Source organism: Pithys albifrons, chromosome 2 (genome assembly GCF_047495875.1).
Source record: "Pithys albifrons albifrons isolate INPA30051 chromosome 2, PitAlb_v1, whole genome shotgun sequence".
NCBI lineage: Eukaryota > Metazoa > Chordata > Aves > Passeriformes > Thamnophilidae > Pithys > Pithys albifrons.
The window spans coordinates 120,761,645-120,776,334 of NC_092459.1; the positions used below are offsets into that span (position 1 = coordinate 120,761,645).

The 14,690-nt window shown below is 53.0% G+C and overlaps 1 protein-coding gene across 8 annotated transcripts in view; it reads left to right on the plus strand.

Annotated features, from left to right (window-relative positions):
- Nucleotides 1–14,690, plus strand: part of DTNB (dystrobrevin beta) — a 150,040-nt gene that overhangs the window by 20,728 nt on the left and 114,622 nt on the right. For all 8 annotated transcript variants that reach the window (XM_071547650.1, XM_071547654.1, XM_071547648.1 and 5 more), the window contains 4 exons: nt 1,236–1,390; nt 2,391–2,496; nt 3,853–4,019; nt 11,467–11,591. In XM_071547650.1, coding sequence (XP_071403751.1) covers nt 1,236–1,390; nt 2,391–2,496; nt 3,853–4,019; nt 11,467–11,591 — 553 coding nt within the window. The remainder of the gene's footprint in view (nt 1–1,235; nt 1,391–2,390; nt 2,497–3,852; nt 4,020–11,466; nt 11,592–14,690) is intronic.

Sequence of the window (14,690 nt, forward strand, 5' to 3'; positions counted from 1 at the left end):
AGCAGGTTGGCAGCTCTGGCTTGGCTGGAGCACGAGGCTCTCTGGAAGTCCTGGATCTGTATTGTTAATGCTCTCTCATCTCAGAAGCTGTGTGGGTGATTGGAACTTGGTCTCTGTAGTTCCACACGTACAGACTTGGTTTCCTACATGCTGAGAATGTGACCAGAGCTGGGGGAGAGTCAGGCCCTGCTCCAGGAACAGGGACAGGAGGAGAGGGCACGGCCTCAGGCTGGGCCAGGGCAGGGGGCACAGGAGGAGGAATTTGTTGCTGGAAAGGGTGGTCAGGCCCTGGCAGGGGCTGCCCAGGGAGGTTTGGAGTGCCCAGCCCTGGAGGTGCCCAAGGCAGGACTGGCCGTGGCACTGAGTGCTCTGGGCTGGGGGACAAGGTGGGCATCGGGCACAGAGTGGGCTCTGTGGGCTGAGAGGGCTTTGCCAAGGTGGGCATCGGGCACAGGGTGGGCTCCCTGGGCTGGGAGGGCTTTGCCAAGGTGGGCATCGGGCACAGGGTGGGCTCCATGGGCTGGGAGGGCTTTGCCAAGGTGGGCATCAGGCACAGGGTGGGCTCCATGGGCTGGGAGGGCTTTGCCAAGGTGGACATTAGGCTCAGGGTGGGCTCTGTGGGCTGGGAGGGCTTTGCCAAGGTGGACATTAGGCTCAGGGTGGGCTCCATGGGCTGGGAGGGCTTTGCCAAGGTGGGCATCGGGCACAGGGTGGGCTCCCTGGGCTGGGAGGGCTTTGCCAAGGTGGGCATTCGGCACAGGGTGGGCTCTGTGTGATCTTGGAGAGCTTTTCCAACCTCAGTGATTCCATGCTCCTGTGATGTTGTGTTCCTTCCATCCCTGTGCCATTGGTGTGTGCCACGTTTTCATGGAGTCCTTCCAGGTTTGACTTGGTGACTTTTGCAGCTGTTGAATTCGAGGAGGCTCCTCAGGGGGTTTCCTGTAGTCTCAGCTTGCAGGAGGGATGCCACATATTGCCTGTCCTGCTCTCTCCCTGCCTGTCCCTGCCAGTGCAGTGGCAGGGTCTTTGCCCTGGATGGGATGGAGGAAACAGGAAGATCTGTATCATGACATGTTGGAATAAATGCATTTATAAATTTTGTCTTCATAGCATGTGATAAGAAATCAAATTCTGAATAAAACAAAAAGAAACATCTTGGGATTCAAGTGGACTGAAATATTTTTTCCTATAATAAATCTGTATTTACTGTAGGGTTTTGTTATATTTTCTTACAGATATTTTCTCTCAGATATCAGATTCCAACGGACTAATGATATTTACCAAGTTTGACCAGTTTCTGAAGGAGGTTCTGAAGCTCCCAACAGCCGTGTTTGAGGGCCCTTCCTTTGGGTACACGGAACATTCCGTACGGACCTGCTTCCCACAGCAGGTGAGGGACAGTTCCCACCCTGGGATTTGGCATTCCCAGTTCACCAAACCCTTGGCTGGGGCAGTTGGAGGGAGGGGGGCACTGATATCCCAAGCAGTTTTAAGACAGCCTAAAATAGGCAATGAAAGGATTTGCCACCATTTGAGTTGATTCCCCTCCTTGCAGTCACAGCCCAGTTCCCCAGCAGAGCTGCAGGGATGACCATCCCTTTCCCAAGGCATAGAAAAAGGCATTTTTACTCTTTTGCCTTGATTTTGTTAAAGCTTTTTCTCTGTGTTAAGACAATTAGGCTCAACAATTCCCTTCCTTGCAGGCTGGGTCTGTACAAAATAAACACCTTCTTTACACACAGTTTATTTTTAAGGCAATTTCAGTTGTAATTTAGTTGTTCCAATGATTTATTTCTTGTTTGAGGTAATGTAAAGGGTATAAATAATCCTTAACTCAACTGGAAACGTGAACCTGGGTGGTCTTAAGCCTCAGATTGAATGTTTAAATGTTTAGACTCTGGGCATGATGATGTTCCAGAACAAATATTTCTGCAGGATTTAGATGTAAAATTTATAGTCACTGAATATGAGTTAATTAGAAATTAGTGTATTTGGAATAGACACAATGGGAAACAGCCTTTGATTTTGGAACTGATGAGGCTCCAAATGCACCTGGATATTGGGAAGAGATTCCTGGCTGGGAGGGTGGGCTGCCCTGGCACAGCTTGGGCAGAGCAGCTGTGGCTGCCCTATCCCTGGGAGTGTCCAAGGCCAGGCTGGACAGGGCTTGGAGCAACCTGGGATAGTGGGAGGTGTCCCAGCCCATGGCAGGGGGTGGGACTGGATGGGCTTTAAAGTCTTGCCCAAACTAGTCTGGGATTCCAGGATTCTCTGACTATGAAATATTCCTGGTAGGCACAAGTTGTGTCCTAGAGAAATGTTAAGAGAAGTCATTTTTGGTGTATAAAATTGAAATTTTTCTATATTACCAAATTGTCTTTTCTTTGCAGAAAAAGATCATGCTGAACATGTTTTTGGACACGTTGATGGCTGATCCTCCTCCCCAGTGCCTTGTGTGGCTGCCTCTCATGCACAGACTCGCCCACGTTGAAAATGGTGAATGGAATATGCAAATAAAACCCCAAATACTCCTACAGCAACCCAGACAGCTCCCACCTCGTTGGTTTGCATCCTGCCCCTGATGTGGTAATCCCTGCTCCTGGTTGTTCCAGTGCCCCCTGTGCCCACCATTCCGAGGCCGTGCCCGGAGCAGGACGGGCAGTGCTGTCACTGGGGTTATTTATCAGAATGCAGTTACAGCTTTCCCAGATCAGCACAGAGTGTGTGGGTGCTTTGGTTCAGGACACTGAGGTGCTTTTGTCCCCTTTTGTCAGTAGGAATCTCTGCTGACTGCAGGAGCCAGGGAAGAGAAGGGACAGTTTTGAAAAGGATGGGGAGAACTAATGGAGCCAGGCTGGGAGAGCTGGGGGGGTCACCTGGAGAAGAGGAGGCTCCAGGGACACCTGAGAGCCCCTGGCAGAGCCTGAAGGGGCTCCAGGAGAGCTGGAGAGGGACTGGGGACAAGGCATGGAGGGACAGGACACAGGGAATGGCTTCCCAGTGCCAGAGGGCAGGGAGAGATGGGATATAGGGAAGAAATCCTCCCCTGTGAGGGTGGGCAGGCCCTGGTTCTGGTTCTGTTCCCTGTCCCTCACCTTTCAGGATGTATTTCCCATGGTAAGGTATCATCTCCTTCACCTCATTCTCACATTCCTCCTTGGTTTATTCCAAAGACTTACATGGAGCAAGTCTGGAATTGTCTGTTCATGGGCAGAAAAACAGAAGAAGCATTTATTGATACTTATTTTGTCCAGCTCCTCTGGGTGCCTCTGCCTGTCAGACCTGATTGAATTTTCCAGTTCTCAGGGTGTTCAGGTTCAGGGGGACAGTGGGAACTTCCTCAGTGTGAGCTGTGGAGGTACAAGAGGCAGGTGGGGAGGAGTGAGGGGTGAGAGGGGGTTCAGAGCAGGAGCCAGTCCTGGTGCTCTGCATTTGCCTTTCTGAAGAGCCTCTTGGGTGACTCCAGAGCACAGGGGTCTCCTCAGGCTGACTCCAACTGCTGTGATGCAGCTTTGCTGCTTCCCTGCCCACTCCTACCTGCCCTCAGTATTGCTGCACTTCCCTGGGGGCTTCTGGGTCTGAGTGTGTCCAGGGAGGGAGAAATCTGAAGAACAAATACTGTCAGAACAGGTCAGGTGGAACTGTTGTATTATCACCAGCTTAACCTGAGGGTTGACCTTACCAAAGTTACCTGCTCTGTGCTCCAAATCCTGCCTGGAATAACAACCAGTGAAGGACACGTGGGGTGCTTTGGAAGCTGCACTGGAATGGGATGCTCAAGGTTTTGCTAAAATTCACTTAATATACTTTTTTTCCTTTGTTTTTTGCCCCTCCTGTTCCCCCTCCTCCCAGTCTTCCACCCCGTGGAATGCTCCTACTGCCACTGTGAGAGCATGATGGGATTCCGGTACCGCTGCCAGCAGTGCCACAACTACCAGCTGTGCCAGAACTGCTTCTGGAGAGGCCACGCCAGCGGCCCCCACAGCAACCAGCACCAGATGAAGGAGCATTCCTCCTGGGTAAGCAGGGCCATCCCTCCTGGGTAAGCAGGGCCATCCCTCCTGGGTAAGCAGGGCCATCCCTCCTGGGTAAGCAGGGCCATCCCTCCTGGGTAAGCAGGGCCATCCCTCCTGGGTAGCTCTGGCTGGAACAGCCACTCTCTGCTCATTCCTGTGGGAAGTTACTGGGGTTAGCACAGGAATCCACAGTGGGGCTGCCCAAGTTCTCCACACAGCAAAAGTGCAGAAACAGTTGAACTGGGCTGGGTTTAGTATTTAGTCTCCACTGGGTTAAACCTGGCTGATGACCCAGGGAATGGTGGGGAATGGGGCCACATCCAGCTGGGCACACAGGGACCAGCCCTGGGACCAGCCCTGTTTCACATCCTTAGTGATGATCTGCACGAGGGCACCGAGGGCACCTCAGTCAGTGCAGGGATGGCACCAAGCTGGGTGGGATGTGGATGTGCCAGAGGGCAGGAAGGCCCTGCAGAGGGATCTGCCAGGCTGGATCCATGGGCTGAGGCAGAGTGAGGGGCAACAAGTGCCAGGTCCTGCCCTTGGGTTACCACAGGCCCCTGGAACACTCCAGGCTGGGACAGAGTGCCCTGGCAGGGGCTACCCAGGGAGGTTTGGAGTGCCCAGCCCTGGAGGTGCCCAAGGCAGGACTGGCCGTGGCACTCAGTGCTCTGGGCTGGGGGACAAAGTGGGCATCAGGCACAGGGTGGGCTCCATGGGCTGGGAGGGCTTTGCCAAGGTGGGCATCGGGCACAGGGTGGGCTCCATGGGCTGGGAGGGCTTTGCCAAGGTGGGCATCGGGCACAGGGTGGGCTCCATGGGCTGGGAGGGCTTTGCCAAGGTGGGCATCGGGCACAGGGTGGGCTCCATGGGCTGGGAGGGCTTTGCCAAGGTGGGCATCAGGCACAGGGTGGACTCCATGGGCTGGGAGGGCTTTGCCAAGGTGGGCATCGGGCACAGGGTGGGCTCCAGGGGCTGGGAGGGCTTTTCCAACCCAAACTGCTCTGTGACTGTTACACATAATGTGGATTTCTGATGGTTGTCCCTGGGTTCAGGGGCTGCTGAGGGCACACAGACAGCACCATCCTGCTCAGGGCCTCAGCACGGTGTTTTTCACAGCAGTCCCACCTTTTTATTTTCCTCTCTTGTGGCTTAAAAATCCCCAAACACTGAAATACTTGACCTGCCCAGAGAGGTAACCAGTTACCAGGAGTGCTGTCTTAGATGGGTACTTTATCCCATGGCACCTTTCAAGGCAGTTTTTCTTTAAGAGAAAATTGTAGTATTGTGACTCTCCTGCCAGGTGTAAATATAGGCCTGGAAAACTCTTAATCAAAAAGCCTTAAAGAAATCTGAACAATAATGTGCAGTTTGATAATCACAGCTGAAGAAATAATGGACAATTTTATTTAGGAAAATCTATTTTATGGCAAGAGATTAAAGCCAATCTTTTACTTATTTAAAGAGAAGTTCAGATGATGATTGGATTATAATTAGTAATTATGTTCACAAGGAAGTGCCATTATAGCATTGCTGTTTAATTTAGAAACTTGGGGCTGGATACCAGTCAGGAGTGCAGAGGCAAAGAAAATGCAGTCTTAAATATTGTCCTTTTTATAACCATCTGGGTAATAACCCTATGGAATGTTTCATCTGAGGTAAGAGTAGGTTATTATCCTCCTGAGTGTATATAAATCCAGCCTGGGACTTTTAATATAAAGATGTATCTAAATCACAGAGTCCCAGACTGGTTTGGGTGGGAAGGGACCTTAAGGCTCGTCCTGTTCCACCCCTACCAAATCCAGGTCCCAGGACAGGGCACAGCCCACCCAACCCAACACTCTGCAGACCCAGGTCAGAGCTTGGGAAGGAATCACCTGCAGTAGAGTTGGAGCTCCCCTGGGAGTGTCCCAGGCCAGGTTGGATGGACCTTGCAGCAATATGGGCTGGTGGGAGGTGTCCCTGCCCATGGCAGGGGGTGGGACGGGATGAGCTTTGAGGTCCCTTCCCACCCAAACCAACCTGGGACTGTGGGAACAATCCCTGGAGCAAACAGAGCTCTGCCAAGCAGCTCCTGAGCAGGGGGTGGGAGCTGAGCCAGGTGAGGGGCCATCTCTGCCAGGCAGCCTGGGAGCAGCTCCTCACTCTGGAGATCAGGAGCTCCCAGGGTCAGCCAGCAGGACCAGGCAGTGCCTCTGGGACTGTTCCTTCCGTGGTCTCCTTGGAGAAGGAGAAAAGGGAGTTGTGTGAACAAGCAGAGGGATGGAGCTGGGCCTGGGCCCAGGGCATGGAGAGAGGGGAGACTGACACTCCCTGTTTGCAGGGTCAGGATCCAGGTCTCAGATAAAGGGAATTCAGAGCCTAAAGGTTGTCTGAGGGTGAAGCAAAGGGAAAAGGTGGAAATCAGGGACAAAAATGGGACTTCAGTAAGTGATAGGGCAATCAGGAGTCTAAAATAGTTTTGGCTCTAGCTCTAAAAACTCATTTCTGAGCCTGTTTAATCATTTACTGGGTTTTTTCAGCAACAAAGTGATAAATGGGCTGAAAAACTGAGGGATTGTGAAACTGTTTATGGGAGACTGGGCTGTCTCCTACACACCAAGCACGAGGAGGGGCCCTGGGGAGAGACATCTCTTACCTATTATTTTCTTGTATTTTTTTTTAACTTCTACAAGTCTTATGAGTTAACTTTATGAAAGTTGAAAATGCATCTTAATTTAAAAAAGCATGTCCTGATTCTGGCTTTGGGCTGTGTTGCTGGTTCAGGGACCTCCTTGTGTGTTTGCTCAGCAGGAACTCCTGGAGTGGAGACCCAGAGGCTCAGACTGAGCAGGCTGAGCTGGTGCTCTGGTCCAGCCACACAAGAGATTTGCTTTGCCAGGTGCACCAGAACTAGTTCAGTCTTGCCTGGTGTAATTACAGAGTTTTGGAGCTGGATGACCCAGAATGAGCTTTAATAATAAGTACCTCATACTTATTATTATTATTATCATCATCATTATTATTATTATTATTACTTAGTAGTAATTATATTTACTGTTAGTATTATTAATACACTTATTATTATAGGTTCTTTTTTCTGAAAGTGCCCTTGGTAGTTTTTTCATACTGTAAATCATATAGAGATTTTTAATACATATAAATAGATATATTACTACAGTGAGTAATTATAATAATATCTACTACTGTAGTGATTTTATATTTATAAGTTCAGGTAAAAACCTATTTTTGAAAGAGATGTTGCTGCATGAAAATGCTGCTTGTTGGGGCCTGGTTGGGGGGGATAAAAACCTTCAAACACTTTCCAAATTTCTCCTTCTGGGCCATTTCAGTTTTGGTTTTAGAGAACAGCCCTGGACAGGGTTCAGTGAGTTCCATACAAGCAGCAGAACTGAAAATCCAGCTGTTCATATTGAAAGCCTGTGGATTATCCAGAGCTTGTGCTGGTTGGAGGTTTGGGTGAGGTTGTTGAGCTTGAACAATCTGCCAACCCTGGATTTTGGGTCAGTTAAAATTGTTACTAATATTATAATCAAATTTATTATTTCATTACAATTATTGTTACTATTATAATTAAAATAGCCAGGTTACCCCAGGTTATCCCTGGGGTGTGGATGTGGGGGTTTGTCAGCTGGGGGTGGGTCAGGACATTCCTCCTGCTGGAAACAGTGGAATGTTTGTGATGTAAAAGCACCTTAACTGGTGCCTTGGGATCCAGATGACACACCAAACTCTGTTGAGATGTTCCTGCAGTGAGGATCCCTCTGGCTTCCCTTGGGAAGTTATCCCTTGGGATACAAAGGGGTCTAACCCCTTTATCACAGCCCCTTCCATGCCCAGCGGGGCTGTGGGAGCTGCTCACGGTGTTTTGCTCATGGAATCACATCTTTTGTATTTCTGGCTTGTTTAATTTCCCACTCAGTCAGCCTTGAAGTAATTAAACCTTTCTGAGCCTGGTTGTGTCCAGTCTGAGCCACGGGACACACAGATCCCCAGGGGTGCCCCAGGGATGCCCCACAGATGCTCCAGGGATGGCCCACAGATCCCCAGGGATGCCCCACACATCCCCAGAGGTGCCCCACGGGTGCCCCATGGATGCCCCACGGATCCCCAGGGGTGCCCCACACGTCCCCAGGGATGCCCCACACATCCCCAGGGGTGCCCCACAGATCCCCAGGGGTGCCCCACAGATCCCCAGGGGTGCCCCACAGATCCCCAGGGGTGCCCCACACATCCCCAGGGGTGCCCCACACATCCCCAGGGATGCCCCACAGATCCCCAGGGGTGCCCCACAGATCCCCAGGGATGCCCCACACATCCCCAGGGGTGCCCCACGGGTGCCCCACAGATCCCCAGGGATCCCAGGCGGCCCCTGCAGCCCCGCACGTTCCCGGCTGTGTGCACAGACACACCACGTGAGCCCGGATTCCAAGTGACCTGGAAATCCGCCTGTACCGTGGCATTTCCCAGCAGAGGGCACACACAGACCGGGAATGGGCCGGGTGCTCTCAGTCACAACAGCCCCATGGAGAGCTCCAGCTGGAGCAGGGAAAGCTGGGAAAGGCCCTGGGGGTGCTGTGGCAGCAGCTGGACACGAGCCCAGGTGTGCCCAGGTGTGCCCAGGTGTGCAGGAGGCCAATGGCCCCGGGGCTGTGCCAGCCCTGGTGTGGCAGCAGGGCCAGGGCAGTGCCCGTCCCTGTGCTGGCCCTGCTGAGGCACCTCCAGGGCTGGGGCAGTTCTGGGCCCTCAGCCAAGAGACACCCGGAGGGGCTGCAGCGTGTGCAGGGCAGGGAGCGGAGCTGGGAAGGGGCTGGAGCAGCAGCTGAGGGAGCTGGGGGGGCTCAGCCTGGAGCAAAGGAGGCTCAGGGGGCACCTTCTGGCTCTGCAATCCCTGCCAGGAGGGGGGAGCCGGGACAGGGGGTCGGGCTGTGCCCCAGGGCACAGGGACAGGAGGAGAGGGCACGGCCTCCGGCTGGGCCAGGGCAGGGGCAGGGGGCACAGGAGGAGGAATTGGTTGCTGGAAAGGGTGGTCAGGCCCTGGCAGGGGCTGCCCAGGGAGGTTTGGAGTGCCCAGCCCGGGAGAGGTTTAGATTTGTTGATTCCTTAAACCTTTGCAGTAACTGGTGGCAAACATTTCCCATAAGTTTTATTATTCTGTACAGGATGAAAAAGAAGCAGAAACTGTTTCTTTTGAATATTTAATGATATATTTGGGCAAAAGGTGAGTGTCCTTCATTGATGGGTCTCAATATATAAAAGGCTGAGAGTTTGTAAAAGTCTAGTAAAGTTCATAAAAGTCATAGAGTTATGAAATTGTTAAGGTTGGTAAAGATCTCCAAGATAATTGAGTCCAACCATCCCCCAGCACTGCCAAGGCCACCACTGAACATGTCCCCAAGTGCCACAACCACAGAGCTTTGGAATCCCTCCAGGGGTGGGCACTCCATCCCTGCCCGGGGCAGCTGTGCCGGGGCTGGACTGCTCTTTCCAGGAAGGAATTGCTCCCAGTGTCCAACCTGGCCCTCCCTGGCACAGATCTGTTGTGCTGGGAGGCAGGAGGTGTCCTTGGTGCTGCCCTCACACTGCACAGCCCTGCTGGCACGTTGCTGGAGCCAAAGAGACACATGAATCTCCCAAACCACTTGGAATAATGCAGAGAAGAAACCTTTCACTGATGGCTTGGCAGTTGGATAGACAGGAAAAGGGGAAAGAGTTGCTGGGTGACTTCACATCCTGGAGGGAGCCCAAACCCAGGAGTGCCTTGGCCTGGGGAGGTTGTGTCTGCATTGCCTTTCTGTGCCTGGCTGTTTCTGGCTCAGCAGCTGTGGGTGCATCACACTGATCTGAGGGCAGAGCTGGGAACAAAGTGGGGGCTGTTCCAGGTGTACACAAAGAACCTGTGAAGTGACTCTGCTGAGCCATGGGCTGTGCCCATTCAGGGAGGGATCCAGGATGGATCCCCTGCCAGGGCTTCCCAGGGGAAGGGGATGGGCTGGAACTGCTGAGCTGGCCCATTCAGGGAGGGATCCAGGATGGATCACCTCTCAGGGGTTCCCAGGAGAAGGGGATGGGCTGGAACAGCCAAGCTGGCATGTTCAGGGAGGGATCCAGGATGGATCACCTCTCAGGGGTTCCCAGGGGAAGGGGATGGGCTGGAACTGCTGAGCTGGCACGTTCAGGGAGGGATCCAGGATGGATCCCATGCCAGGTGTTCCCAGGGGAAGGGGATGGGCTGGAACAGCCAAGCTGGCACGTTCAGGGAGGGATCCAGGATGGATCACCTCTCAGGGGTTCCCAGGGGAAGGGGATGGGCTGGAACAGCCAAGCTGGCATGTTCAGGGAGGGATCCAGGATGGATCACCTGCCAGGGGTTCCCAGGAGAAGGGGATGGGCTGGAACAGCTGAGCTGGCCACACTCTGCAGTCCTGGTGCAGTGCCACAAGGGAATGGGAAGGGGTAGAAAATAAAGTCACACCAACCTGCCCTGTCACTGAAAGCTGAAGATAAATAACAGCATAAATTGGACTTGTGAAAGTTTTTTCAGAGTCTGACATTGTTAATGTTATTCAGAGAATCCCAGACTGGTTTGGGTTGGGAGGGACCTTAAAGCCCATCCAGTCCCACCCTCTGCCATGGGCAGGGACACCTCCCACTATCCCAGGTTGCTCCAAGCCCTGTCCAGCCTGGCCTGGGACACTCCCAGGGATGGGGCAGCCACAGCTGCTCTGGGCACCCTGTGCCAGGTCCTCACCTTCCTCACAGCTCCCATAATCATGGAATTGTTAGGGTTGGAAAACATTGTCCCTGGGACTCCCACATCACTGCTGGGAGCTTGGTGGATGTCATAAGACTTAACCTTGTAAGTCAGTATGGGATTTAAACCACATTTTCACACATGACTCAGGGCAGGTCACCATTCCTGGGGGTTTGGCAACACTTGTCACCAGCATTTCAGCATTCCCAGTTATCTGGGATTGTTGGTCCTGTGAATTTGTGAAAGGAAATAAACTGGTCATTTCTCTCTGTCTTAACACTGTATTCCACTCTGGCCTTTCCAATAATGGACAGAAAATTGGGAAGTGACCTGCTCCTGTCCTGCTCCTCCCCTCCAAACACATCATGTGTGTTCAGAGGACTCAAAAGTGAGTGTAAAAATCCCTTAATGGGATGTGATTGTCCCTTGGTTTAATTCCTGATAGAACACCCAGATAATTGGTTTATTTCTTAATCTTACATAATTTTGTTAAACTCCTTTCAATTTTCAGTATTAGAGCACAAGAAAGTCCCCACAGACCTTGTTCCCCTGTGCAGCATCTGCACAGATTGCCCAGGAATGGTCTAATGGAACTGGGTATTCTGGATATTCTGTCCCAGGCTGTTTTACACTCTGGTTGCAGGTCCTGCCTGGTTCTTCAGCAGCCCCCTCACCCTGTTTTCCTTCCCATCCCAGAAGTCCCCAGCGAAGAAGCTGAGCCACGCCATCAGCAAGTCCCTGGGCTGTGTCCCCAGCAGGGACCCCCCCCGGCCCCTGTTCCCTGAGCAGCCAGAGAAGCCCCTGGACCTCGCCCACATCGTGTGAGTACCCCTTGGGGCCTTGGGCCACGTTAAAGTCAGGGGGCTGGGGCTGTGTGTGGCTTTGGATTGGGCTGCAAGCAGGAGCCCTGGGACTGGGATGGAAATTGTGCAATGCTGAGTTGTGTTTCTCTGAAAAATCCTTTGGAGTAGTTTTGTGAAGAATGTCCTGTTAACAAGAGAGGAGCTGCAGGAGGTGTCTGTGTGAGTTGGCCCCAGGCCTGGCTGTGTCCTGCCTGCAGCTCGTGGCGTTTCTCATCAGTGTCACCTTTCACTCGTTCCTGACTTGGGTCAGTCTCATTTAGTGCAGATTAAAATGATATAAACAGAACAGTGTTAAACTGACTGCCTTGCAAATTAACATCCCCTGGTCCCAGCAGGTTCAGCCCATTGCTGCTGCCTGGCATGTTGGCTTCACACCCATGTCCTTCCCACTGGGGTTCCTCTCCGTGGCATTGCTGTCTCCCTGTGGCTGTGCCCTCACTGCTGAGCTGCTGGGATGATTGCAGTGGAACACCGTGGCACTGGTGTTGGTTTGGACAGCCCTGGGGTCACTCTGCTTCCCCTTGTCACACATGTAGATGAGAGCACGGGCTGCAGAGAGAGGAAGAGGAGCAAAGCACAGGGAGATAATTCAAGGAAAATGAGGAATTCCCATTTTCCTGAGTATTGCATCATCTGCAGGTCTGAGAGTGAGGGCAATTGATGCTCCTCAGGTTTCCTTTTGACATCTGGAGTACCAGATACTTCTGGAACTGGTTTCTCTGTCCCAGTTCTGAATGGAGAACTAAGGTATTGAAACCTGGATGTCCCACACCCTCTGCCTGTTCCGTGTCAGGCTGTGCTGCTCTGGCCTTCCCCAGATCAGGGTGGTTTCATTGACTGGCTCTTCTGCTCACTCCTTTGACAGTGTGGTCCTTAAGGAAAAGCTGGAGGCTAAGTTGTCAAAATACTGGAAAGGTGAGAACTACAAAGCTCATTGTAGTGTGGCTTTCTGGTGTGAAAAGCATAGAGGATCCAGAACTGGGCCTGGCAGAGTAGTTGCCACGCTGGACCCCTGCCCAACACGGCTTTGAGCTGGTTTCTGCTTGGCTCTGTGCTTGTTTCCTCCAGCTCTTTCCCCACTCAGTATTATCCTCCTTTCCCAGTGCTTGCTTTAGCCCTGTGCAGTGAGGGATTGATCTGATTTAATGGAACAGAATTGTTCTGTTTTTCTCAGTGCAATTGCACTCAAATCTAAAAAACCTCAGCCCTCAGTTGTGCTGCTGTTCAATCAGAACTGGAGTTGGTGTTCTCCTGACAAATTAATGTTGTTCTCCCAACAAATGGCTGCTCAGCCCCCCAAGGACAAGGCTGCCCCTTGTCCACAGTGTGAGCTCCAGGGCTTGGCCAGGAGGTGCCCTGGGGCTCGTTGTAGCCCTAAATCTGGATATTCCAGCACGGTGTTGCTCAGCCTCACCAGCACAGCTTGTGCTTCAAGTGCTGTCAGATCACAAATCCGGTCACTCTTCCCTCTGTAGATTCCTCTGTGCTGCTTCCATGGGTGGGAGGGAGTGAGCAGTGGGCAGGGTGGGAGCTCTGTACAACAAACCCTGTGACAGCACCAGGGCAGGGTGGGATCTCTGTACAGTAAAACCTGTGACAGCAGCAGGGCAGGGTGGGATCTCTGTACAGCAAACTCTGTGACAGCAGCAGGGCAGGGTGGGATCTCTGTACAGCAAACTCTGTGACAGCAGCAGGGCAGGGTGGGATCTCTGTACAGCAAACTCTGTGACAGCACCAGGGCAGGGTGGGAGCTCTGTACAGTAAAACCTGTGACAGCAGCAGGGCAGGGTGGGAGCTCTGTACAGCAAACCCCTGTGACAGCAGCAGGGCAGGGTGGGAGCTCTGTACAGCAAACCCTGTGACAGCACCAGGGCAGGGTGGGAGCTCTGTACAACAAACCCTGTGACAGCACCAGGGCAGGGTGGGAGCTCTGTACAGCAAACCCTGTGACAGCACCAGGGCAGGGTGGGAGCTCTGTACAGCAAACCCTGTGACAGCACCAGGGCAGGGTGGGATCTCTGTACAGTAAAACCTGTGACAGCACCAGGGCAGGGTGGGAGCTCTGTACAACAAACCCCTGTGACAGCAGCAGGGCAGGGTGGGCATCTCTGAGGGGGGACTTCAGGAATCATCCCAGAACTGTGAGCCAAAGTCCCACCCCTGCCACAGACCACCGAGTGGGAGGAATTCTTCCCTTTGCCAGGGCTCTTTAATTCATTAACAGATCTAACACATTTCAGTCCCAGCAGGACAGGAAGGGTAAAGGCCAGAGCAGGTGGCTCACTTTGGGGGTTGTGTTGTAATGCAAGAGCCATGGAAGGAGCTGGTTGAGAAGTGCCCCAAGTTTGCTTTGGGCTTCCAGCAAGGATCCTTAGCTTCCCAACATTCCCTTTTCCTTTCCAACTCAACATTGCCTTTTCATTCCCAGCCTGGCATTCCCTTTTCCTTCCTAACCTGACATTGCCTTTTCCTTCCCACGTGGCATTGCCTTTTGGGACAGGGACAGTGGGGACACTGCTGGACACCTCCTGCAGGGACTGGGACAGTGGGTACAGGGATAGTGGGGACATGGCTGGACACCTCCTGCAGGGACTGGGACAGTGGGGACATGGCTGGACACCTCCTGCAGGGACTGGGACAGTGGGGACATGGCTGGACACCTCCTGCAGGGACTGGGACAGTGGGGACATGGCTGGACACCTCCTGCAGGGACTGGGACAATGGGGACAGGGACAGTGGGGACATGGCTGGACACCTCCTGCAGGGACTGGGACAGTGGGGACAGGGACAGTGGGGACATGGCTGGACACCTCCTGCAGGGACTGGGACAGTGGGGACACTCTTGGACACCTGCAGGGACAGGGACAGTTGGGACATGGCTGGACACCTCATGCAGGGACTGGGGCAGTGGGGACACTCTTGCACACCTCCTGCAGGGACAGGGACAGGGGGGACACTCTTGGACACCTCCTGCAGGGACAGGGACAGTGGGGACACTCTTGGACACCTCCTGCAGGGACTGGGACAGTGGGGACACTCTTGGACACCTGCAGGGAC